The sequence below is a fragment of the Lepus europaeus genome, chromosome 4, assembly GCF_033115175.1.
Source record: "Lepus europaeus isolate LE1 chromosome 4, mLepTim1.pri, whole genome shotgun sequence".
Classification (NCBI taxonomy): domain Eukaryota; kingdom Metazoa; phylum Chordata; class Mammalia; order Lagomorpha; family Leporidae; genus Lepus; species Lepus europaeus.
In genome coordinates, this window is record NC_084830.1 from 48,636,788 (window position 1) to 48,663,400 (window position 26,613).

General features: G+C 44.0%; 1 protein-coding gene across 4 annotated transcripts in view; it reads left to right on the forward strand.

Annotated features, from left to right (window-relative positions):
- The window catches only part of RAD54B (RAD54 homolog B), a 93,307-nt gene extending 75,841 nt beyond the window's left edge, over positions 1-17,466 (forward strand). For 2 of the 4 annotated variants that reach the window (XM_062188239.1, XM_062188242.1), the window contains 5 exons: positions 2,414-2,589; positions 7,680-7,941; positions 9,389-9,455; positions 9,997-10,197; positions 17,076-17,465. In XM_062188239.1, coding sequence (XP_062044223.1) covers positions 2,414-2,589; positions 7,680-7,941; positions 9,389-9,455; positions 9,997-10,197; positions 17,076-17,296 — 927 coding nt within the window. In that variant the 3' untranslated portion in view covers positions 17,297-17,465. Of the gene's footprint in view, positions 1-2,413; positions 2,590-7,679; positions 7,942-9,388; positions 9,456-9,996; positions 10,198-17,075 lie in introns of all 4 variants that reach the window. The other 2 variants (XM_062188241.1, XM_062188240.1) reach the window with 2 other exon arrangements.
- Positions 17,467-26,613: the final 9,147 nt, after the last annotated feature.

The window sequence follows — 26,613 nt, forward strand, 5'->3', positions numbered from 1 at the left end:
GTGGGTGTTTGGTGGGTAGTTAAGATGCTGCTGGGGATATCAGCATCCATATCAGAATGCTTGAGTTAGAGCCCTAGCTGGGCTCCTGAGTCAGCTTCCCGTTAGTGTGCACCGTAGGAGGCAGCAGTAGTGGCTCAAGTAATTGAGTCCCTGCCGCCCACACGGGAGAGGTGAATTTAGTTTCTGGCTCCTGGCTTCAGCCTGGCCCAGCCCCAACTGTTGTGGGTATTTTGAGAGTGAACCAGTGGATAGAAGCTGTCTGTCTGTCTCCCCTTTCTGCCTATCTTTCAAATGAATAAAATAAATAATAATAATTAACAAAACAACTTGGGTATTAAGCTCACTTTTCTCCATTGTATTCTGATGTAATGTTCACCAGACAGCTTTGTGCTGGTGATTTGGCTTCCCCTGGTACCCTCTTTCAAAGCACAGAATGCCTAGCCCCATTGGTTAAATAGGCAGGTCTCATTTCATTCATTCAGTTCAGTAAGTCTTCATTCTGCTTTATTTGATCTATTAATTTGTTTAGGATGAATCGTTTTCCTAGCTGTATCTGAACACGAATATCTGTAGTCTAGACACTGGGGGTATGGTCTTTGATGACCTCTCCAAGTTGTAGGCATTTTGGCAGAAGTAACCAGAGACAGTCAGCAACTGTCTCTTGCCCCCTTATGTCCCTGTGATATAAATATCTTAGGGTTCCAAGTATTTTTTTTTAAAGATTTATTTTTATTTATTTGAAAGACAGAGTTACAGAGAGATGTAGAGGCAGAGAGAGAGAGGTCTTCTATCCTCTGTTTCACCCCCTAGATGACTGCCAATGGCTGGAGCTGCGCTAATCTGAAGTCAGGAGCCAGGAGCTTCCTCCGGGTCTCCCACATGGGTGCAGGGGCCCAAAGACTTGAGCCATCCTCCACTGCTATCCCAGGCAGTAGCAGAGAGCTGGATCAGAGGAGGAGCAGCCGGGACTCAAACCGGCACCCATATGAGATGCCAGCACTTCAGGCCAGGGCTTTAACCCATTGCGCCACAGCGCCGGCACCAGAGTTCTAAGTATTTTTAAAAAAATATTTATTTATTTGAAAGGCAGAGTTAGAAAGGAAGAGAGATACTTTCCATCCACTGAATCACTCTCCAAATGGCTGCAGTGGCTGGGGCTGGGCCAGGCTGAAGCCAAGAGTCAGCTGCTCCATCTAGGTCTCCAATATGGGTGGCAAGGGACCACGCACAGGTGCCTTAGCAGAGAGCTGGATGGGAAGTAGAGCATCTGAGACTCGAACCTGTGCTCATATGGGATTTTGGCGTTGCAGGCAGTGGCTTAATGTGCTGTGCCACAATACCAGCCTGGATTCCAATTATTTTTAATCAAGTAACTTTACCTAAATGTTGCTATATTTGGCAGTAGCCCAAATTATAGTTCTTTGTGTCTAGCATTTTACACTACAAGATTCACTGTCCTGAAGTATTTAAAGTACTATTCCAAGAGGGAATACAGCATACCCGAAAACATTAGGAAAGTATGATAAAGTACACAGTTAACTGCTTAAAGCTGAAAAAGGTCAAAAGCTGAAATATACCGTGTTACTATAAAGGTTAAGACTCAATGCAGAAAAAAAAAAAAAACTATGAATAATCAAATGGAATTTGCATTTGGTCCTCATGTATTTATAGGATTGGGATAATTTGGCAGAAAATGAGAAGGCATTTCAGGTAGGGAATATGGGAAAGAGAAACCGACCAATCCTAAGAATTTAGCCTAAAAAACCATATAGTTGTTTACAACTCTAATCTCCATTTATGTGTCTGAAACATCAGCAAGGCAACTTTGGAGGGAATATTTCAGAAGTCTGATGATCACTTTGGAGTGAAATCATCCTCAAAAAGTATTAGTAACAAACAGAAATAAGTGAGAATAAATTTCTCCATTAATTTGCTGGTGAACTTTCCTTCTTACAGAAGAAACTAATAAGTAGACTTGCTCTTGTTTTTGAATATCCCCTGGGAGATGTTGTGGGAAGCCCCAAAATCAGGAGAGGAAGGTAGGGAGTTAAGGAGAGAAAGTGACAGTGAAAAAGAGGTGTTGTTGATGGTGGAGTTAGGATTTTGCAGAGGGCTGATTTTGTATTGCTTTTGCCCTTGCTTTCTCTTGTCTTTCTTAGCCCACAGTCCCGCATGGTTAACACTGGCATTGGGAGGCTGCACTGGAACTGCTCCATAGTTAACACAGTAGGATGCATGTCACCTTTCTTTTTTTCAAAAATGATCAAATCATAACTTGTTAAGATTAGCCTAATAGTTTAGACTTTTCTGGTACATATTAATCTTTTTTTCCCCACCCCCCAATGATTTCGGTATTTTTCCCTCTGGGTTTAAAAAAAAAAGTGCAAATATTAACAATCACTATTTTGAATAGGAAAAAGAATCTAGCTCATCCTGTAATGAAGATGAAGAAAGAAGTCTGTACAAAGGCTTGCTGAACGTGTTCCCTGCTGATTATAACCCTCTCCTGTTTACTGAGGAGGAGTCAGGAAAGCTGCAGGTGCTGTCGAAACTTTTAGCAGTTATCCACGAGCTCCGTCCCACTGAGAAGTAAGAGATCAATTTTATAAACCGCTTCTAAGCGCTCATAGAGCCTTAGCCTGCGCTATGTCCTTGCTTCCCTCCTCTCCTTTTTAAGTTAGGAAACCTGAGTTGTTTTCTTCTTTGGGGCATGGTCAGCTCTCATTTTATAAACTTAACAATTCATTGTATGTCTATAAATTTTATTTATGAAAAACTAAATTATATATATATATATAAAGAAGTCCTTAATGATGACTTTTTGGGGCTTGGGCTTCCATGTGGTCAAACATCCCCAAATCTGGCAGCACAGGGGAATGTGTAGGGCAAAGGCAAGTAGAGACCCCATGAAGGGGATGATGTGGCATGGTGGGTTAGACTGCAGTTTGGGACACCTTCATTCCATATTGGAGTGCCTGGGATCGAGTTCCACCTCTGCCATCTTTTTTTTTTTTTAAAAAAAGATTTATTTATTTGAAGGTCACAGTTACACACAGAGAGGAGAGGCAGAGAGAGAGAGAGAGAGAGGGAGGGAGGGAGGGAGGGAGGGAGGGAGGGAGGGAGGTTTTCTATCCACTGGTTCACTCCCCAGTTGGCCACCACAGCCGGAGCTGAGCTGATCTGAAGCCAGCAGGGTCCTGATGACTTGGGCCATCTTTCACTACTTTCCCAGGCCATAAGCAGAGAGCTGGATTGGAAGTGGAGCAGCCACGACTCAAACTGGTCCCCATATGGGATGCTGGCACTGCAGGTGGCAGCTTTACCAACTACACCACTGTGCCGTGCCCCCCCGCCCCCCCCTTCTGATCTGGCTTCCTGTTAATGTTCCTGAGAGATAGTAAATGATGGCTCATATACTTGAGTCCCTGCCAGCCATGTAGGAGAGAGACTTGGATGGGGTTCCTGAATCCAGGCGTCAGCCCAGCCTGAGTTGTTGTGGTTATTTGGGGGCTGAATCAGTGGATGGGAGGTTGGAAATCTCTCTCTCCCCCTCTTCCCCTCTCTTCTTCCCCTCCTTTTCTCTCCCTTACTTCCAAATAAGTAAAAAAAAATAAACATTAAAAAAGCATGGAATGTCCTATCACTTTAAATGTGGCTTTTTCCTAATGGGGCACTGGGCTGGTTTCTGTAGATCTGTGACTGGTTCCAGAGAGCCTATAACAGTTTTATTTTTGCCAATTTCCAGTTGTATATGTAATGTTTGCATGGGAGAAAAGGATGTGGAGCTCTCCATTCCACCATCTTGCTGACATTCTGTGTCAAGTCTTTTTTTTTTTTTAAAGATTTATTTTATTTGAAAGGTAGAGTTACAGAGAGAGAGGGAAAGACAGAAAGAGAGAGACTGAGATCTTCCATCTGCTGGCTCACTCACCAGATGACTGCAATGGCTGGAGCTGGGCCAATCCAAAGCCAGGAGCCAAGAGCTTCTTCTAGGTCTCCCACATGGTTGGCCAGGGACTGAAGTACTTGGGCCATCTTTTGCCTCTTTCCCAGGCGCATTAGCAGGGAACTGGATCAGAAGTGGAGCAGCTGGGACTTGAGCCAGTGCCCATATTGGATGCTGCAGGCACTGCAAGTAGTGGCTTAACCCGCTACGCCACAGCACCAGCTCCTCTGTTTTGAATATTATGTGATAACTCCTTATGACTAATGTGAATTTAGCATTCTTACTTCCTCCCTTCCCTTTCTATCCTTCCAAGATAGTTATATCACAACCTTTGATTAAAGTAACTTTTAATACTTACGTTGTTATGATTCATTTGTTCATTGTTGAGCCAGTTTATCATGATTATTTTTTCGTTTTTGAACACTGCCTTCCACCAACCATAGCTATATGCATTTTTTTTTAAAAGCACAAGATAACCAGATTGGATTTTTAATCTGAAGGAGTGATAATACTTTTTTTTTTTTTTTAAGATTTTATTTATTTATTTGAAAGGCAGAATTACAGAGAGGCAGAGGAGAGAGCAAGAGGTCTTCCATATGCTGGTTCATTTCCCACAGGGCCGCAATGGCCAGAGCTGCACCAATCTGAAGCCAGGAGCCAGGATCCTCTTGTGGGTCTCCCATGTGGGTACAGGGGCCCAAGAACTTGGGCCATCTTCCATTACCTTCCAAGTCCATAGCAGAGAGCTAGATTGGAAGTGGAGAAAGCTGGGACTTGAATTGGCACCTATATGGCATGCCGGCACTGCAGGTGCTGGATTTACCTGCTACAGCACAGCTGCGGCCCCAGCTAATTGCATTTTTGCCCTTTTACATTGGTGTTGCTCTTTATTCTTTTGTTTTCCTAAAGATTTATTTATTTATTTTTGAAAGACAGATGTACATAAAGAGAGGGAGAGAGAGGGGGACAGAGAGAGATCTTCCATCCGCTGGTTTACTCCCCAGGGCCAGGCTGAAGCCAGGAGCCAGCAGCTTTATCCAGGTCTTCCACATGGGTGCGGGGGCCCAAGCACTTGGACCATCCTCCACTACTTTCCCAGGCCATCAGCAGGGAGCTGGATTGGAAGTAGAGCAGCTGGGACTCTAACGGGTGCCCATAAGGGATACTGCACCTCAGGTGGCGACCTAACCTGCTGTGCCACTGTGCTGGCCCTGGTGTTCTTTTCACAGCTGTTACGAAGTCTTCCTGTGCCCTTCAGTAAGTTTTCAGTGTAAATTTCCTATTAGTCTCTCAAGTTCCTTTACATTTTCTTTGTCTTTTCCCTTGGGAGTCCTCCTCTACAATTTGAACTGATTGTTCTCTAATCTTGCTGCATGTTGTCATCCTGAATCCCATCAACCATCACCTGTCATTCCTCTTTCTTTTCATTTATGTTAGATGTCTTGTTTTTTGGGTTTCGCACTCCCCTAGAGTGTGTCAGGCAGTAATTTCTTAAGAAGGGAAAAGGTGGGAGATAAATCGTTTTGATTTCCCGCATGTCTGAAACTGTCTTTATTCTGTTCCAGCAGTTGACTTACAACTTGCTTGTCTAGAAAATTCTAGACTGAAATAGTATTCCCTTAGAATTCTGAGGGCAGTGCTTTACATGTGTTAAAAGGAAAATGAGGATCAGTTAAATTTAACAGTTTATTTTGACTACAAAAAAAGTCCTAGAACTAGGCAGCATTCCAGACCCAAGATGGTTGAAAATCCACTCACACCTCCCTGCCCCATGTACAGATCACATTTATAGCCAGAGAAAAGGAAGCAATGCACAGAAACAACCTGATTTGCTGCAGTTAGTATTTGCCTTCTATGGGTCTGGTTTTCGGCAGCTTTTTAGCCTCAGATTGGCGGTTATGATTGGCTGAGACACAGTGGCTTGGTTACATGGGCATATTCTTTTTTTTTTTTTTTTAATATAGAAACGTTTATATCTTTAAAAATCTTTTTTAAAAGATTTCTTTATTTATTTGAAAGTCAGAGTTACACAGAGAGATAAGGAGAGAAAGAGAGAGAGAGAGAAGTCTTCCATCTGCTAGTTTACTCCCCAGTTGACCACAACGACTGGAGCTGTGCCGATTTGAAGCCAGGAGCTTCTGGGTCTCCCATGCGGGTGCAGGGGCCTAAGGACTTGGGCCATCTTCCACTACTTTCCCAGGCCATAGCAGAGAGCCAGATTGGAAGTGGAGCAGTCAGGACTCAAACTGGTCCCCATGTGGGATGCTGGCACTACAAGTGGCAGCTTTACCTGCTACACCACTGTGCCGGCCCCTAAACATTTTTTTAAAGAATTTATTTGAAAGGCAGAATTATAGAGAAGCAGAGGTGGGGTAGAGGGTCTTCCATCCACTGGTTCACTCCCCAGATTGCTGAAACGGCTGGAGCTGGGCCAATCCGAAGCCAGGAGCCAGGAGCTTCTTCCGGGTCTCCCATGTGAATGCAGATTGCAAGTGCAGCAGCTAGGACTCGAACTGGTGCCCATTTGGGATGCTGGCACCACAGGCGGTGGCTTTACCTGCTGTGCCAGACCCAACATGGGTATATTCTTAGATTAGAGTATTCTTAGTGTCAGGTTAGGTTTTGGTTCACTATGTATGGGTGCTACTTTGCACCAAACTAAAATGGAGAGTTTTTTAGGCCAAATTTATTTTGGTTGAACACATGCCTTCTAGCTTTTAAAATAAAGTACAGTGCTTTTCAGATTTCTATTCCTTTGCATGTAACCTGTTTTTTTTCCCCCTAATGAATGCATTAGCAGTGTTTCTTCATTCCTTATACTCTGAATTATAATGTTTATGTGCTTTCATGAGTCAGTGCTTCATTCATTGTAGATCCTTTTAATCTGAATATCTCATGTCTGGGAAATATTCCCTCTCTATTTTAAAATGATTTTTCTAAAGATGATGCATTTTTCTGTAATTAATTATTTATTTCAAAGAATTAGAGAGAGAGAGAGAGAGAGAGATCTTCTATCCACTGATTCACTCCCCAAATGGCTGCAATGGCCGGGGATGGGCCAGGCCAAAGCCAGGAGCCAGGAGCTTCTTCCAGGTCTCCCACATGGATGCAGGGGCCCAAGGACTTGTGCCATCTTCCACTGCTTTCTCAGGCTATTAGCAGCGAGCTGGATCAGAAGTAGAACAGCTGGGACTTGAACCGGCACCCATATGGGATGCTGGTGCTGCAGATGGCGACTTTACCTGCTACGGGCACAGCGCCAGCCCCATCCCAGCAGTCTTGGAATTGCTCTACGTTTCTTCCATCTAAGGTGTCTTGGCAGGATTTTACAGTGGGAATGAATTTGCACTGTTTCTTACTAGAATCCCCCTCTTTTAGCACTTATGTTTCACCTCTGTACTCCTGAGCAGCATGCTACATTAGTCTCACTTTGTTTTCCATATGTAAGTGCTTCTTTGTTTTGTCAATGATAGAGTGGTATTTTTGTATTTTGCTTATTCTCCTGTTGATTTCAGGATGACTTCAGAGAGATGAATAAAGCGAAAGGGCTTTACCCCACTGTCTGAAAACTCAAAGTTTAGATCCTGACTTTAAAATGAGTGTAAATGAGTGTCTGTGTTTTAGTTGTACAATGTCACAGTTGCAAGTTCTATAAATATCAGTGATAGTACTGCTATTTTTTCAGTTATGGACTTTAAATTGTATGGTAAGAATCTTTCTTTTCAATTGACAGGGTGGTGTTGGTGTCCAACTATACTCAAACCTTGAATATTTTACAAGAAGTATGCAAGCGTCATGGATATGCTCATACAAGACTTGATGGACAAACGCCCATCTCTCAAAGGCAGCAAATTGTTGATGGCTTCAATAGTAAATACTCTTCTGATTTTATTTTTTTGTTAAGTTCAAAAGCTGGTGGTGTGGGACTTAACCTTATTGGAGGATCTCACTTAATTCTCTATGACATTGATTGGAATCCAGCTACTGATATCCAGGTAGGAATATCTGGGCATAAAGTTGACATTATTGAATGACTGGAAATAAAATGCTTGCTGGGTGTGTTCAAATGATGTATAATACCTGAGTGTGTGGAGCCCGTATTTTCTGTCAGGCATGCTGCTAAGTCTTTCCCATCTGTTAAATTTTCACTACTACCCTCCAAGTCTGGGTGTCAGCAGGCCCATTTTACAGATGAAGATATGGAAGCTTGTTCTAGCTTTCACAGTTTATAAGAGGCAGAGGTAGGATTCACACCCAAACCTGTAGGTCTCTAGGTTCTAAGTCATTGCACAGTTGGGCCTTCAGAATGCTCATGACCCTCAGGGGAAGAAGAGTGCAGTGGTTTCCATGATCAGTGTCTGTGCTATAATAAAGTTATGGCGTTAACTTACTTAGGGAAGTATTTGAGAAGAGGCCTCTGGTTTTCTTCAGAGTACAGTGCATCTTCATTATGAACACCTCAGTTGGTGTTTCTATTAGGGGATCCTAAGACACTGGAAGTACTCAGAGAACTGAGAAAAGTAGCTATACTCACAGTTACTGTCGTAAATGATTAGTAAAATCATCAAAGCAAAAGTGTGCACAGGGCAGAGAACCGTAAAGACCAGCCACAAAATTTTCGTTGTTCTCTCTCAGAAATATATAGACAACATGTAATTCTCCCAGCATCAGTGAGTGACAACACATATGGAGTATTGTCAGCTGGGGAAGTTTCCCCAAGTCTTGATGTTCAATTTTTGTTGATGTTCAGACCTGTAGGCTTGTGGAGTAACTGCATGCTGACTTTAATTACTCAGTCTCCAGTCCTTCCAAAGATCAAACTGATACCATGCCCAAGACCCTTGCCTATGTTACATTGTTAGCATAAACCTTTTCATATGGCTCAAGGCTCCAAGTAAGCAACGACACTCTATCAGACAGGATATTCTAAGAGCTTAGAGGTGATCTCTTAAGGGTAGGTTGGAAGCCAGACTTTATCATTGGAATGTGCAGGTTTGGGGCATCAACCCTTTACAGTATCCTGATAATCCTTGAACCTCAGGAACGTACTTACAGGCTGAGCTGATTGCATATGTTCTAAGAACTTCTCAGGGATGAATCATTAGCCACGTGGACAGGGAATGGACCCTCCCTGCCCGTGCTACACTTGGTTCTTTGCATCCTTGCTGTCCAAATTTGCTGCCCTGTTTGTTAATGAAGATGCTCCCCACCCCATTGCATACCAACCCTTAGTGAGGGGTTATTTAACAGCACCTTAAGTGTTCAACCATCCCTTTGTTTATTCTAAGAAAAAGATAATAAGACATTCTTGGGGGGATGCCTAGGCTTTGTGTTTTGAAGCTATATATGGAATTAGAATTCCTGATATTAAGGTGCATTTCTGGTGTGGAGATGGCCATAAATTTCTACTGTCCTTTCAGAATTCTCTTGTATTTCCCACAGGCAATGTCTAGAGTATGGCGCGATGGTCAGAAACATCCTGTACACATTTACAGACTGCTAACCACAGGTAAAATCCCTTCTGTGTGGCAAAAAAGGGATAGCCTGGGGGTAATCAGAATGATTTTTTTGGTTAGTCTTTGCCTCAGTGTTAAGAGTATGTTGTTGGCCGGCGCAGTGGCTCACTAGGCTAATCCTCTGCCTGTGGCACCGGCATCCCGGGTTCTAGTCCCATTCGGGGCACCGGATTCTGTCCCGGTTGCTCCTCTTCCAGTCCAGCTCTCTGCTGTGGCCCGGGAAGGCGGAGGATGGCCCAAGTGATTGGGCCCTGCACCCGCATGGGAGACCAGGCGGAAGCACCTGGCTCCTGGCTTTGGATCGACACAGCGTGCCGGCCGTGGCGGCCACTTGGGGGGTGAACCAATGGAAGGAAGACCTTTCTCTCTGTCTCTCTCTCTCACTGTCTAACTCTGCCTGTCAAAAAAAAAAAAAAAAAAAAAAAAAAGAGTATGTTGTTATTTTGTGAAATTTATGCTAATACATATGTTTTGCCCTATAGCAATAATACACTTAAAAATATGAAGGAAGTCTAATGACTATTTTCTCTTCAGGTACAATAGAAGAAAAGATCTACCAAAGGCAGATCAGTAAGCAGGGTCTCTCTGGGGCAGTTGTAGACCTATCCAAGACGTCTGAACACATTCAGTTTTCAGTAGAGGAGCTTAAAAATCTGTTCACATTACATGAAAATTCGGACTGTGTTACTCATGACCTGCTTGACTGTGACTGTATAGGAGAAAAAGATCGTACAGGTTAGTTGTGTTTTATTCCGTAACTAAAGGAAGATTAATTTGCCTGTATTTAGCCGCTGAAAATATTTAAATAAAGGATAAATATTTACCATTTGGTATATATTAGTTCTCCTTTTTCCCTTGGGTCACAACACAACTACCAGATATTTGCAAAAATATTTAGTAGAACCATATTCTCTCAGCTTCTTATTTCAAATCATTGTGAAAAATTTAACTTTTTAAAAAACTCATTCTAGTTATTTGAAAGCCAGAATCTCTGAGAGAGAGAGAGAGATATCTTCCATCTGTTGGTTCACTCCTCAAATGGCTGCAATGGCCAAGGCTGGGCCAGGCCAAAGCCAGGTACCTAGAGCATCTTCTGGGTCTCCCACTTGGGTGGCAGATACTCAAGTACTTGGGCCATCTGCGGCTGTTTCCTGGATGCATGGGCAGGGAGCTGGACTGGAAGCAGAGCAGCTGAGACTCAAACCAGTGCTCTGATAAGGAATGTCAGGGTTGGAAGTGGTGGTTTAGCCTGCTCCACAACAAAGTCAGCTCCCAGATACAACTTATTTTTGAAAATATTTCAAATCTTGGTATAATGGCTTCAGAATTATAAAAATGTTTTAAATTCTTATTTCCATTTTATATAAAACATCTTAATTTTTTTATATTGTATGGAACTTCTAATGAAATAATATTTTCTGGCCGGCGCCGTGGCTTAACAGGCTAATCCTCTGCTTTGCGGTGCCGGCACACCGGGTTCTAGTCCCAGTAGGGGCTCTGGATTCTGTCCTGGTTGCCCCTCTTCCAGGCCAGCTCTCTGCTATGGCCCAGGAAGGCAGTGGAGGATGGCCCAAGTCCTTGGGCCCTGCACCCACATGGGAGACCAGGAGAAGCACCTGGCTCCTGGCTTCGGATCAACGAGATGCACCGGCTGCAGCGGCCATTGGAGGGTGAACCAACGGCAAAAAGGAAGACCTTTCTCTCTGTCTCTGTCTCTCACTATCCACTCTGCCTGTCAAAAAAGAAAAAAAAAAAAGAAATAATATTTTCTGAAGTACTTTAACATGGACAGCCATACCTGTCAATATGTGATGAATGGATAGTGGTGCTTATGTAAAGCTCAAAATACCCACTGTCCAGAATTAGAAACTTTTCAGATCAGGAGTACAACCTGAGTATGCAATGTCCAGTAATTGAAAGTCACTTGATAAATTGTATCAAGATAGGTTTAAGAAGTTAGACTATACAAGATTGAGAAGGAGCGCCGGCGCCGTGGCTCACTAGGCTAATCCTCTGCCTGCGGCGCCAGCATCCCAGGTTCTAGTCCCAGGTGGGGTGCCAGAGTCTGTCCTGGTTGCTCCTCTTCTAGTCCAGCTCTCTGCTGTGGCCCGGGAGTGCAGTGGAGGATGGCCCAGGTCCTTGGGCCCTGTACCCGCATGGGAGACCAGGAGGAAGCACCTGATTCCTGGCTTTGGATCGGCGCAGCGTGCTGGCCGTAGCAGCCATTTGGGGGGTGAACCAACAGGAAAAGGAAGACCTTTCTCTCTGTCTCTCTCTCTCACTGTCCACTCTGCCTGTCAAAAAAAAAAAAAAAAAAAGACTGACATGGAAGGATTTATATTTTCTATAAACAGATAAAATACATTACTCTTATTTATAGCATAATTTACACATGATGATAATCTTAGAATCATAATATAGGAATAATATGAAATATATATTAGTAAAGTCTGTACATATAACATTTTAGTAGGTAGATTTTAAACTTAAGAAATGTTTTTAGGTTTTCTTTCATGAATATTTTGGTAACTTTAAAAAATTAACATTTGATTCTATTCTGTGTTTTTTCTGTTTTAATAATTTTTCTTATTCCTGTTTCCTTTTATTTACTCTAATGTTCTTTTTCTACTTTTTTTTTTAGTTTGGTACTTAACAGTGCTCTTCAGCCTTATTGTCTTTTTTAAAGATTTATTTATTTTGAAAGTCAGAGTTACAGAGGGAGATATTTTCCATCTACTGGTTTACTCCCCAGATGGCTGCAGTGGCCAAGAGCTTTATCCTGCTTTTCCCAGGCCATTAACAGGGAGGTAGATTGGAAGTGGAGCAGCCAGGACTCAAACCAGCACCCATATGGGATGCTGGCATCACAGGCGCCAGCCCCCAGCTTTCTTTTCTAAAGGGGATATTTAAGACTAGTTTTTCGTAGAAGCTGAATTCCATAATTTTGATGTGCAGTTCTAAATGTTCTCTATTTTTATTATGACTTCTTTGATTCATCAGTTACTCAAAAGTATGTTTTAAAATATATTTTAATTTTTTTACTGAATTCTGATTCTTGTACCATAGCTAGAAATATGATCTACATGGGTAATATAGAGACTTTGGTGTGTGGTTTGGTATGTGGTTTTTTTTTTTTTTTGGTAATATTTCTTTTGTGCATGAAAAATCATGTAGTCTCTTAATTGCTTAGTTTAGATGCTATCATAGTAGTCAAATTTTCTGTTACCTAGTCAATTTTTTTATTTTACAGATAAAATTGTACTAATTTAACTTTTCAATTGGTAATATATTTACATAACTCAACTATTTAAAAATGTAAAATATGTGGTCAAAATTCTTCCTCCTATCCCATCCTCATCTGTTTAATTTCTAGCTCTTTTACTCCATAGGAAATCACAGTTATTAGTTTTTGTGATTCCTTCCAGATATATGTATTCATTTATAAGCAGCACTACATAGATATTCTTGCTTGCTCCTTTTCCACTCAGTAAAGGAGAGCATAGTGTATGTGTAGTTCTTTGCCTTTTGCACTCAGTAGTATAACTTGAGATCTTTCTGTATCATTCCAGAAAGAGTTTTCATCTTATTTTTCCCTCAGCTATATAATCCTCTGTAACTATTATTTTTTTTTTACCTTTTTTTTTTTAAACTTTTATTTAATGAATATAAATTTCCAGTGTACAGCTTATGGATTACAATGGCTTCCCCCCCCCCCCCATAACTTCCCTCCCACCCGCAACCCTCCCCTCTCCCGCTCCCTCTCCCCTTCCATTTGCATCAAGATTCATTTTCAATTCTCTTTATATACAGAAGATCAATTTAGTATAAAGATTTCAACAGTTTGCACCCACATAGAAACACAAAGTGAAACATACTGTTTGAGTACTAGTTATAGCATTAAATCACAATGTACAGCACATTAAGGACAGAGATCCCACATGAGGAGCAAGTGCACAGTGGCTCCTGTTGTTGACCCAACAAATTGACACTCTAGTTTATGGCGCCAGTAACCATCCTAGGCTGTCGTCATGAGTTGCCAAGGCTATGGAAGCCTTCCAAGTTTGCCGACTCTGATCATATTTAGACAAGGTCATAAAAGACAGAGTGAGGATAGTAACCAATGATCCTAAGAGTGGCATTTACCAGGTTTGAACAATTATACAGCATTAAGTGGGGAAGAGGACCATCAGTACACACAGGTTGGGAGTATAGCCATTGGAGGTAGAGTAGAGGTTATGATTACAAAGGAATGAGGCCCAAGTGCACTAGACAGGGCCTAGAACAAAGGACAGAGTCATTATTAGAGGAGCTAAGAAAGGTGCTGTCTAAGCTACAATTAAGTTTTCTGATTGAGAGGCAAATAGAACCTGATAGAAGGGGCTTGATAATAATCTGGTGGGCTTTGGGCCTTGTAAATTCAGAGGCCCAGACCTATCTATCTCTTCACATGGGGTATATCCTAAGGGAGGTGTGAACCTCCTAGGGGAAGGCACTCTGTTGACTTTCATTACTTGGCTGGCCTGGGAGGAGAGCTGGCCAGGTAAAGGCAGGTGGCATCTCTAACAAGAAATTTACAGTTCTGCCTGCAATGTTGCTGACCCTACTTGACCATCCCCTCAGCTGCAGTGGTCACTTTGGAAGTTGGGCTGAGTGAAGGGCTTTTCAGCTTAGAGCCAATAAGATCTGTGGCTCTGACCTGGGCATCCTTCGACTCCAGGGCAGGTCCATTTCCAGTGATCCAAGTCTTGGCAGAGCTGCCAGGGCTCTTCACAAGCTGACTTCTGCTGAAGCCCAGGCTTACCACATTGAAAGCCACTGCAGTGGACTGGCCTGTTGGGTCTCCTTGAGGGCAGATCACTGTACAGATCAGCCATTAATAGGCCTGCCACCCATTGCTTCTGATGCCAAGCTTTCTTTTCCTCCTGGTTTTTGTTCAAGCAGACCAGAGGATGCAAGTCAAGGGAGTGCCCAAGTCCCATCTTTAATCTTCGGTGGCCTGAACGACAAGTCTATAGTCACAGGCATATTCTGTAGTAGTTTTTCTAAGGTAGACAATGCCCATGAGGAAAATTATCTTCTCACTTGAAAAGTTTCTTTCCCTTTGGTCTGAAAGGGAGGTTTTTTCTACTTACTGTATACTTCGCTGATGGCGAAGTAAATCTAGCTATGAGATTATTATTTAAGCTCTTATTTTGGCTTGAAAATTGTTTTAATTTGAACATATTTTTCTGTTTGAGAACTGTATTTCTTATTTGTGAATCATCTATTCATATTATTTGACCATTTTTATTAGTAACCTAATCTTTTGTTAGATATATTTGTTATTGAAAGAATTATGGTAAAATCTCATAAATAATGGTGGATTAGACAAAGCATCTTGTTATTTGTCCAGTTTTGCTTTATATGGTTCTTCCTTGTGAAGTACTTTTTCATTATGATTCATTTCATTGTTATGGAGTGGTCGCTTTATCCCTAATGCCTTTTGCTTTCTTTTTGTCTTCAGTTAATGTATCACACCAGCTTTCTTATTGTTCGTATTTGTCAAGTGTATCTGTTGCCATTCTTTTGCCTTTAAGTTCTCTGTGTCTTTATGTTTTAGGTGTCTTTTTAGTCAACATTTGTACAGTTGGATTCTTTTTTATTCAGTCCGATATTGTTTTTTAACTAGAACATTTAATGTTTCCATTTATTAGTTATTGATGTATTTTCCTTCATTTCTAGTACTTTTTCTTGCTCTATTTTTTTCCCAGTGAGGCACTAAAAGTGCTGTGTATGCACTAGGCAATTTTATTTTATTTTTTAAAAGATTTATTTATTTGAAAGATAGAGTTACAGAGAGAGGTAGAGACAGAGAGAGAGAAATCTTCCATCTGCTGGTTCACTCCCCAGATGGCCGCAATGGCCAGAGCTGCACCATTCCAAAGCCAGGAGCTTTTTCTGGGTCTCCCATGCAGGGGCGCAAGGACTTGGGTCATCTTCTGCTGCTATCCCAGGCCATAGCAGAGAGCTGGAACAGAAGAGGAGTAGCCAGCACTAGAACCAGCGCCCATATGGGATGCCAGCGCTTTAGGCCAGGGCATTAACCCGCTGCGCCACAGCGCCGACCCCAAGATCTATCATCTTTTATCATCTATAACACTTATATAGCTGCAATGGCGGAGCTGAGCCGATCTGAAGCCAGCAGCCAGGAGCTTCTTCTGAGTCTCCCACGTGGGTGCAAGGGCCCAAGGACTTGGGCCATCTTTTACTGCTTTCCCAGGCCATAGCAGAGAGCTGGATTGGAAGAGGAGCAGCTGGGACTAGAACTGGCGCCCATATGGGATACTGGTGCTTCAGGCCAGGGCTTTAACCCACTGCGCCACAGCGCTGGCCCTGAAATCAATCTTTGTTTTTAAAGTGTGTTTGTTTTTTTCTCTATCTCAAATCCTGCCTGCTGTGTGTGCAGTTCTAGTTGTTAGAGTTTTTGGAGGCCAGTATTTAGAAGGTTTAATTCTACTGTCTCCATGACCATTTTCTACTTTGAGCACTTTCATCTCCTTGGGTTCTTGGAGTCCTCTACAGCCAGCAGTGAAGGAACAGAAAGATCGTAGCCACGTTGGGTAAACCAGCCTCAGAGGCTGTGTGCAGCTGCAGAGGAGGCTGGGAAATGTGGCTGAGTGCCATGGAGGAAAGAGAAATGGATTTGGTGACTCCTGGCCCCTGCGACGCACGTTTTACATGGGTCAGCCCTTGCGCTTCTCAACGTCTCTTGCATCGTTCTTGGCTTTTGCTCTCCTTGCATTAGGCTTCTGTCGGCCCCTCATCTGTGCCAGTGTCCCTTCCCTTCCGTAGTCTTCATGTGTACTTTTCTTGGAATGCTTTACCTTGTAACCTGTCTAGTTCTTGCCTCCTCATCGCTCAGATCGTAATAGAACATTGCCTCAGGCAGTCCCTCTCTTACCTTCTACACCAGGTCAGTCTGTCTTGTCATATGTGCTCAGAGTCCCCTGTGTCTTCCCTCATGCCCTTGCTTCTGTTTCTAATGCAGCTCTGAACTCCAACACCTGAGCTTAATATATTCTAATCAGCTCTGAACTCTAGAAAGCTCAAAAGACCAAAAAGATTTTTTTCCTTCATAAATTTTGCAACAAAATTCTTTGATGCCAAAACTTTACTTAACTTGATGTGTTTATCAGTAGTTTTTATTTAACTTGTTTTTAAAGATTATTCATATAACTTGCTGTAGAATGTTAATCAGTTTGATTATGGAATGCCGACCAGATTGCTCCAATTATGTCCTGAATTTGGAAACATCTGGCATAACAGGCTTTATATGAGGGATGTGAACTTATAATGGATTCCTTAGATGATTATTTGTTTAATGTGTGCCTCTCCCATTGGATTGAAAGGTCCTTAAAGTCAAAGACCTTGTCTATGTCTGTTTACCATTTTTGCCTCTAACGCTTAAATCTGCCCATAATAAACAATGTATAAACATTCATAGAAAGAATGAGTGAACTGAGTTTGTTTTAATTAAACTACAGTGATCAAATGTAGTAAATCACATAAGCTCATTGTAATAAAACAAAGATGTATATAATGAGAACCCTGTCTCACTGTTCTACTTGTTTCAGGTGATTCACTGGAAAATTTTGCAGTCTGTAGACCTTGTCAGCTTGGTCCACGTCACCAGAAATCCAGCTCCCGGAAACCCCTATCTATGTCACAGCTGAAGCAATGGAAACATTTTTCTGCTGGTCATTTAAATCATACGGATCCTTTTCTTGAAAGAATAGGAGAAAATGTGTCATTCTTCTTTCAGAATATAACCAATCAAACTGCAGCTATAAAATGAGCGATGACTTTGTGACATTTGCTTGCCCACCTTTAAAAAAGTAATACAATAATTTAATGTCATTTTTGAGGTTATTTAAATTATGTATTTTGTTACAAAATGTATCAGTTTTATTACAGTCATTAAAATTGCTTGAATTGTTTTTATGTAATTTTCGTTGTTGCAAAGGAAACATTAAAAATATGCTTCTGTCATCTGTGATTAATAGTTCTATGATCAGTGCATTTTTATTAAGTATCTACTGAGAAATTTTCCCAAGAAATATGAGGAAGCGCAAACCTCTGTCTTTGGGAAATCCACACTGATGATGAGGATTATTAGACATAGGTGTGTGTGAGAGAACTGAAGAGACTTGATGTATTTATAACTCAAGGGAGAAAGAACCGGAGGCTAGGCCTGCAAACGCTCAAGATGTTGGGTGTAATAGTTGCCACAGGATAGTTTGAATGAGAACAGTTAGTACTTTGGGTCAGATGAAGAACTTTGGGACATTTCACTTTTTTATTTTTTTTATATATAAAGACTTACTTACTTTATGTATTTGAAAGGCAGAGCAACAGAGAGAGGGAGGAAGAGACAGATCTTCCATCTACTAGTTCATTCCCCACATGGCTACAACAGTGAGGGCTGGGGCAGGCTGAAGCTAGGAGACAGGAACTACATCCTCATCCACCACATGGGTGGCAGGGGCCCAGGCACTTGGGTCATCTGCTGCTGCCCAGCTGGTGCTCCCATGTGGTATGCTGGTTAGAAGTTGTAGCTTAACCCACTGCACCACAGTGCCTTGTCCCCTTTGGGACACTAGTTCCTAGCCTAGGATCTCAGATTCATGGGAGACTACCATGCTGTCATAAAGCCATGTTCAGGGGCTAGCATTGTGGTGTAGTGAATTAAGCCGCTGCCTGTGACTCAGGCGTCCTACATGGGAGGCAGTTTGTGTCCTGGCTACTCTTTCTGATCCAGCTCTCTGCTATGGCCTGGGAAAGCAGCAGGAAATGGCCCAGGTCCTTGGGCCCCTGCACTCACATGAGTGTTGGATGTGTTCGCAGAACAGTGAAAGGCCACTGTGGAGAGGGTGAGCAGAGTGGGAAGAGAGGAGGTGAGAGGTGATAGTGATTGGGGGTCAGATGTTCCAAGGTGTGGGTGATCATTGTGAGGGCTTTAGCACTTACTCTGAGGAGATGGTAAACCATGGAGCTTTGGGCTAAGGCGTGGCATAATCTGAACTACTTTGTGAGAACATTTGGTTTGAACACAGGATAGAAAGAAGGAGATGAGGTAGACTGTTGTAAGAATCAGGGGAGAGGTGATGGTGACTCATGCTGGTGGTTTCAGTGGAAGTGTTAAGAAGTAGTTGGGTTCTGGATAATTTTAAAGCCAGAGCCAATAAGATTCCTGCTTGGACTGAATGTGGGATGTAAGAAAAAAGTCAAGAACAACTCCAAGGTTTTTGCCCTGAGAAAATGGAGTGTGCTCCCTTAATCAGTAACCACGACTGTAGCTATTGCCAGGCACCCTTGATTTTTAGTGATTGGCATAAACTTGACTCAGTGCACCTACCCACCCTATAAGAAAAATTATAAAACCTGACACCAAACTCAAGCTTGCAGGATAGCCAACTCGGACAACCTCCTGGTGGTTTCCGTGGTTAAGTCCTCTGATTTGATAAATTAATTTTGTTTTTCCAACTGGACTCTGATTATATCAGATAACAGTTGTAAAGTGTAGGTAGAAAAGAGATAAAATGACTTAAGTATAGTGATAAAAATAACAGTTGCTAACATTTGTTAAGTGCTTATTATGTTCTAAATGCTAAATGCTTTTTGTATTCATTAGTAACCCTAGAGAAAGGTTTGGTATTATCTTGACTGAGCTGAGAGTGTTAGTCCTGGTTGTGTAGAGACCCTCTAGGATATGTCTGTAGGTTTATGTAGGGGGATTTAGTAGGGCAACTGGCTTCCATGATTATGGCAGCTGAGAAGTCCCACAACAGGTCTTTGGCAGGCTGTAGACACTGGGGTATTGGTAGTATGGCTCAGTAGAGGACAATGGCCTCAGAACCGGGGCTGCCAAGGGTGCAACTGTGAGTTCAAGGCCAAAAGCCTTAATGCTGGCAAGGAAGGCCAAGACCTGGGGTCCAAAGGCCAGTGACTGAAGTCCAAGGCAAGAGCTCGGTGTCAACACTCTCAGGATGAGACCAGCCCACCTTCTGTATTTAGCCTCTGCAGACCCCAGCCCATCAGTGGGTCCTGCCCCCATGGAAGCCAAGTCTTCCCACATAGGCCACTGGGTCTCATATACTAATCTCATTTGGAAACCCTCCACAGACATGCTTTTCTAGGTTTCCAGGTGTTCCTTAACCCAGTCAAGTTGACACTGTAAAATTGACCACACTGTTTACCATCCATTCAATGATACATGTTCAGTGGTGCTTGTGAAGTTTAAAGGAAATGAGCAGGGAGGTTAAGTAAACGGTATGGGTAGTAGCATGGAAAATGATTATGTTAATTGCTTGTATCATAACTCCTCTTATCCTTTACTGGAAAAAACATGGTTGAACTTGGGCGAGCCTCTTAAGACCCTGGGTGTTTATTGCTGAGTGCAATAAAAAGCGGAAAATTTGGAATTTTGAAGCAATTTGAGAGGGAGGGGGAAAATGAGAGTGTAGGGTGCCTGGTACCCGGTTACATAGGAAACTCCCAGTAATGGAAATGTTGGGTATTTGAATAACAGACATGCCCATTGTCCTCCATGAAGTTTGCTAAGTAGTGTGGGAAGTAATCTGATCCATTTTCAGATCTTCCTGAAAGAATACAATGTCAGATATACTGGATGTGAGTGATTTTAGTAGTGGAAGTTTCAGAAGAGGCTGTTTTTTGGTTTGTTTTTGTTTTTTGGAACCATCTGCTGGTTCACTCCCTCGGATGCCCACAGCAGCTAGGGTTGAGTCAGCAGTCCAGAAGTCAATCTGGGTTTCCTTTGTACGTGGCAGGGGACTCAAGTACATGAGCCCTTACCTTCTGCCTCCCTGTGTGCATTAGCAGGAAGCTGGTATTGGAAGCAGAGCGGGGACTTGAACCAGGCACTCTGGTGTGGGATTGTTCTGCAAATCCCATGCCCAAGGTTGAGTTTTATGAGGACGTAAGTGACTTGTGTGACTCAGTAGCCCAGAAACTAAGCACAGAGAGGAAAGCTTTGGACTTTCATAGGCTGCGAGTTGTGTGGATTCAGGCTCATGTCACCTACATGTGAAGGCAGCTCTTCCCTCCCCCTGTTAACATCTGGGTTGTCCATACGAGTATGTGGCAGATGCTCAGTGTCTAAGAATTGCCTCGTTTTCCCTTTTCTGCGCTCCTAGTTTGTAGCTCTGCTATATTGTGCTGAGCACATTCATTGTAACTGCTTATTTACCTGCCTCCCTCTCTCATGAGGGATCAGAGAATTCATTTTGCTCATCCTGGTATTCTGTAGACCTTAGATGGTTCCTGGCACTAAACAGTTACTTAGGAATCGAATGAATGGGGGTACTTCACCTCTTTTTCTTCCTTAACTGCATTGATTCAGTCCCTTGCTCATAGATCTCAGTTTCCAAGTACTTAGTAGGCCAGTTGCTGAGTGTGCGGCTATGCTGGCCACTGCAGAGAGCAGAGCCTGCAGGTTGTCTCGCCTCTGGCAGCAGGCCAACTCTTCCCTTTTTGCTTCCATGGTTTCCACCTATCTGCTGTATGAGCGGATAAAAGCCACGGTTCGTTTCTAATTACACACACACCTTTCACATGGCCTTATGTGATAATGTTCTTGCTCTAAATGACGATGCACTATGTTTCAGTCACACTGTCATTAGGATACAATCACTAATGATGAATTAAACCGTGAGCAGCTCCTGACCCAGAGAAATCAACTTGTGGACGGCTTGTCCATCCGTTTAACAGGGTCTGTGACAGAGGAGCAAGTCAACACCTGGCTGGCATTTTGTTTGACAGGTGCAATCATGACCCACACCCACTAAGCACCTTAGTGTCTTGATGCTACGTGGGCAAGATTGAGATTCGATGACTTGCAGCAAACAATATGTATAATCAGCAGATGGCACTGTTTCTCCAGTTGTTGCCAAATTCATGTAGTGTGTCCTGGAGGGGTCTGTAGACGTGTAATTTTTGATGTTCATGAAAGGACTCAACAAACGGATATTATTTTCTCTTACTTTGAATGATATAGATTGTTTTGGTTTAGACTAGTTTCCTGCTGCCCTCTCCTGTAACCAGCTGTATTCTTTGCTCCAAGCCATTACAAATCTCCATCCCTAAGACTCTGTTGTCCACAAAATCAATACCAGTTCAGAAAACAGCTTTTGTGATTAAAAAAAAAAAATGTGCAAAGGGAGAAGCCTTATTGACCACACAGAATGGTTTGTTGGAATTCGTTATACTTGAACACCTTGAGTGTTAAATGCAATTTAATCTTTAAATTATTTTTTAAAAGATTCATTTATTTATTTGAAAGGCAGAGTTAGAGAGAGGGAAAGAGAGAGAATCTTCCATCCACTGGTTCTTTCCCCAAATGGCTGCAATGGTCAGTACTGTGCCAGGCCAAAGCCAGGAGCTTCTTCTGGGTCTCCCACGTGGGTGCAGGGGCCCAAGCACATGGGCCATCTTCTGCTGCTTTCCCAGGTGCATTAGCAGAGAGCTGAGTTGGAAATGGAGCAGCTGGGACTCAAAGGATGCCGGCATTGCAGGTGGCAGTTTAACCCAGTATGCTGTGTTGTCAGCCTTATAATTTAATCTTTAAATTACAACAGTTATGAAAATGTATGAACTCTTTCAGCACAGCAGTTTAAAAATATTTGGTTGACATTTGCCCATCATCCTACTTAGATCCAAAGTGTCCAGATCCCAACTGATCTTTTTAAAAATTTTTACTTATTTTCATTTTCTTTGAAAGTCAGAGAGAGCTCTTCCATCTGCTGGTTCATTCCCCAAATGCTTGCAATAGCCAAGGCCAGGCCAGGCTGAAGCCAGGAGGCTGGAGCTCAATCTAGGTCTCCCATCTGGGTGGCAGGGGCCGAAGTACTTGACCCATTACCTGCTACTCCCAGGGTGCACATTAGCAGGAAGCTGGAATTAGGAGCAGAGCCTGGACTCGAACCCGGGTAGTCCAATATGGAACATGGGTGCTATACGCAGCGTCTTAACTAACTGATGCACAAAAAGCCCCCACCCCTTCCCCAACTGATTTTAAAACTAGCGTAGTAATGTGATCAAGAAATTCACTCTTATTCAGAAGCCTCATGGGAATGAACCAGAAGTAACATGCTTTCCCATTCCCCCTTTGGTGTCTTTGGATGGCCTCTGCTTCAAGGACAGAGAGAAGATAGAACCAAATATAGCATTCAGGAGTCAGTGATGGAAATAGAGACAGTGCATGTGTTTTAAGCACGATGGAGTTTCCTACAGAACCTTCATTGGAAGGGTTGATAAAGATTCCAGGAGTCTACTGCTCAGTTTCCAGGTCTCCCAGGGCTGACAGGGACATTCCAGATGTCAGGTGTGTTAATTTTCTGTTGCTGCCATAACACATTACCAAAACTCAGCCGCTTCTTGCAACACACATTGACAGCAGTGTGAGGCCAAAGCTTGTTCACCATGTGGCTCAGCTGCTCGCTCCTTAGGGACGCAGCGGGCCAGAATCAAGGTGCTGGCTCTCTTGGAGAATGTTTTGTTGCTGGTTCACTGGCATTAGTGGAATTCAGTTGCTGCTCATTGTAGGGCCTGTTGCCTTGCTGGCCGTCAGCTGGGGGCCTCTCTCAGCTGCGTAAAGCCACATACACTCCTCCTCTATTGCCTGCTTCGTTCTAGAACCTTGCCCTGCTTTCAATCTTTCAGTTGCTTCTTTCTGGTACATTTCTTTAGCCAGATAACATTCTCTTTTTTTTGAAGAAGAGCTTATCTGATTAAATTGGGACATCCAGATAATCCAGGATAATATCCCAATTTTAAGAACCATAATCTTAATTACATCTGCAAAGCCCCTTTTGCCCAAGACATAGCATTTTCACAGGGATCCAGGGATTAGGGCGCGCGCACACACACACACATACACATAAGGGGGAGGGCACCCCATGAGGACGTGGGCTTCTCAGATTTGTCTGAGGCAGAGACCAACTGCCTCTTAATGGTGAGCCATGTCCCTGGGGACATAGCATGGGGTTGGAGTGGGAGCCCACCTCGGTATCCCATCCCTTATCTTTGCTGCTAATTTTTGTCTTGATGGAACTATTCGGGACACATAGATGTTTATCCTGTCAGAGAACAGTGGAAGGATGGCTTGCAGTGGATGCGTTTGATCTGATGCATCACCCATACGGTCAGGTTTCTCCAATCACCAGTCAGTTCCCAAGGCTCAATAGGCTGCACCCAGCTGGAAGCTCACTCACAAGAAAGCACGAACTGCAAAGGCAGGTTTTTTCGTTTGTTTGTTTTTAAGATTTATTTGAAAGGCAGAGTTACAGAGAAAGAGATATTCTATGTGCTGGTTCCCTCTCCAAATGGCCACAACTGTCAGGGCTGGGTCAGGTCGGAGCCGGGAGCCAGGTCTCCCCTTTGGGTGCAGGATCCCAAGCATGTGGGCCATCCTCCGCTGCTTTCCCAGGCCATAAGCAGGAAGCTGGATCAGAAATGGAGCAGCCGGGACACAAACTGGTGGTGGCTTAAGCCGCAGCTCCAGGTAAGGACTTTGACTTCCAAATGTCCCAGGCTCACTGAGCTTGCGTGCGTGTGGTCAGAGGCAGGACAAGACTGAGTGGGGGTGGACATCCTTAGCCGGTGGAGCCCTGCCCTGGGTGTCTTCAGTCTTACTGCTCTGAGGCTGGGAAACAGAGTGAAGATGGAGGACAAAATGTCCCTTCATCGCTAACAGCTTGGTTGATGGGCTTGACTTCACCTCTGGTACCCCGGAGGGCCTGTTAATACTGAAAAAGGAGCTGTTTTCCTGGGGGAGCTTAGCAGGCCCAGGCCCTGCAGGAAGGAGGTGGTGATGTGACCTTTTGTCGTGCATTGGCAAATTTTTCAACGAAGGTATAGCTCTCCTAACAAAGTTCACCACTTACAAAATCTACTCAAGAGAAACTTCTAGAATATGTCAGTCATTTTAAAGGTAGAGCTCCTGGGCAGTGAGTCCCTGCCGCTTGTTGTGAGGCGGCTAGTGCCGCCCTGTTCCAGGCTGTGTCACTGCTCCCGGAGAAGCCTTTGTCCCAGAGCTGGGGTGAGTTGGTACCAACGTGGCCCCTTTCATCTCAGTCAGCAGCAAGAGGAGGAGGAGGAGGAGAACCCAACACCCGAAGTCCTGCGGAGGCCACCCCGGGTGCTACGCGGGGATTCTGGGTGTGCTCCCCTCCCCACCGCCAGCTCTGCTTGTCAACAAATTCTAGTGGCTCCTGATGCAGGATGGTTTTAACACCATTTGTATTAGGGTCCTCCAGAGAAATAGAACCAATGGAAGACCTCTCCCTATTTTTTAAAAAATGATTTAATTTATTATTATTTGAAAGGCAGAGTTACAGAGACACAAGGAGAGATAGGGATCTTCCATTGGCTGGTCCACTCCCCAAATGGTTGCAAGGGCCAGCACTGGGCCAGGCCAAAGCTAGGAGCCAGGAGCTTCTACTGGGTCTCCCACATGGGTGCAGGGGCCCTCCTCCGCTGCTCTCCCAGGCCATTAGCAGGAAGCGGGATTGGAAGTGGAGCAGCCAGGCCTTGAACTGGCACCCATAAAGGATGCCAGTGCTGCAGGATGTCATAAAGGATGCCATAGTGCTGCCCTCTCTCCACCCCCTCCCCCTTTTAGAAATTTGTTTATTTTAAGGAATTGGCTCCTGTGGGGCCAGCAAGTGCAAACTCTGTAGGATGAGCTGGGAGTTAAGAAATGCAGGCTGGGGCGAATGCTGTGGTGTTGAGGCAGAATTGCCTCTCTGGGTGGGAACCTCGGTCTTGCCTTTAAGGCCCTCAACAAGCTTCCCTTGCTTGTAAATGGTGATCACATTGGAAACACCTTCACTGCAGCAGGCTAACGGAGCAGACACAGACCCGACCCGCTCACTGCACCCTTCCTCCCAATGTCCTAGTTCACAGCACCTGTGTTGCATTCCCTATGTGCCTGGGACTTCTCTAGGTCTCCTATGAACGTGAACTCATTGAATGTGTGCGGGCTTATTTACGAGGGCCCATTGTGTGCTCCTGAAGACAAATCTTATGGCGTAAATACAACGCACGACTTGCTGGGTTGGTTCCCCACATCCTCGTTTTCTCCCTGTTTGTCTGCCTTCTGCTCCTTCATAATCGCAGTCACTTCACTCTCGTCTTTGGACTTGTTCCTCTAGCTGTCCCCCAAGGGGTCTTTCTTGGGCTGTGCTCTCTCTCCCAGCATCTCTGGATTCCCTGCCGCTATCCTGTGGCTGGCGTTGTCAGAGAACCCCAGGAGTAGGCTTCAAGGAGGCGGAAGCTCGCGTCTCAGGTCAGAGTCCGGCTCAGCAGCCCAGGCTGGGGTGCTCATTTTACAGTCGCCCGGGCCCCAGGCCCCTGGCTTGTTACTTCTCAGCCCTACATTGGGTGGCTCCCATTGTCCTGTCTAGGCTGCTCCTAGGAGCAAGTGTATCTGAAGCCGACAGGATAGGCTCATTCTCAAAACTGCATGCCATACTTCCACTTGCTTCCCGTCCATCAGAACTGGTCACCTGCCAAGGCGGAGCTATTCTTGATAATTTACCAATCAGGGCCAGGCATTTGGCATAGTGATGAAGACCCTGCCTGGGACACTTGCATCCCAAATTGGAGTGCCTGGGTTTCAGGCTCCACTCCTGATCCCAGCTCCCTGCTGATGCACACCTGGGAGGCAGCAGGTGACGGCCCAAGGACGCGGGTCCCTGCCACCCACTTTAGAGACCTGAATTGAATTCCAGGCTCCTGGCTTCAGCCTGGCCCAGCACCAGCTGTTGCGGGCATTTGGGGGAGTGAACCAGTGGATGGATGATTCCTGCATATCTGTCTTTCCAATGAATAAAGTAAGTAAAATTTAAAAAATTTACGGATAAATCATTCCTTTCAAGAGAGTCCCTGGGGTGAGTGAGGGAGCAAAGAGAGGCCAGGAAGGGAGAAGGGAGCTCTCTTCCCCAGAGGGTGGGCAGAAGCACGGTCCCGTGAGATTGGAAATCGGCACAATTGTAACAAGCATCAGTAGGGGTAGAATCATTCCCTAGGCAGCTGGTGTAGGTAGGGAGTGGGTACCCGAGAAGCTTTGAAAAGGTGGTTCAAAAGAGGCCTTGG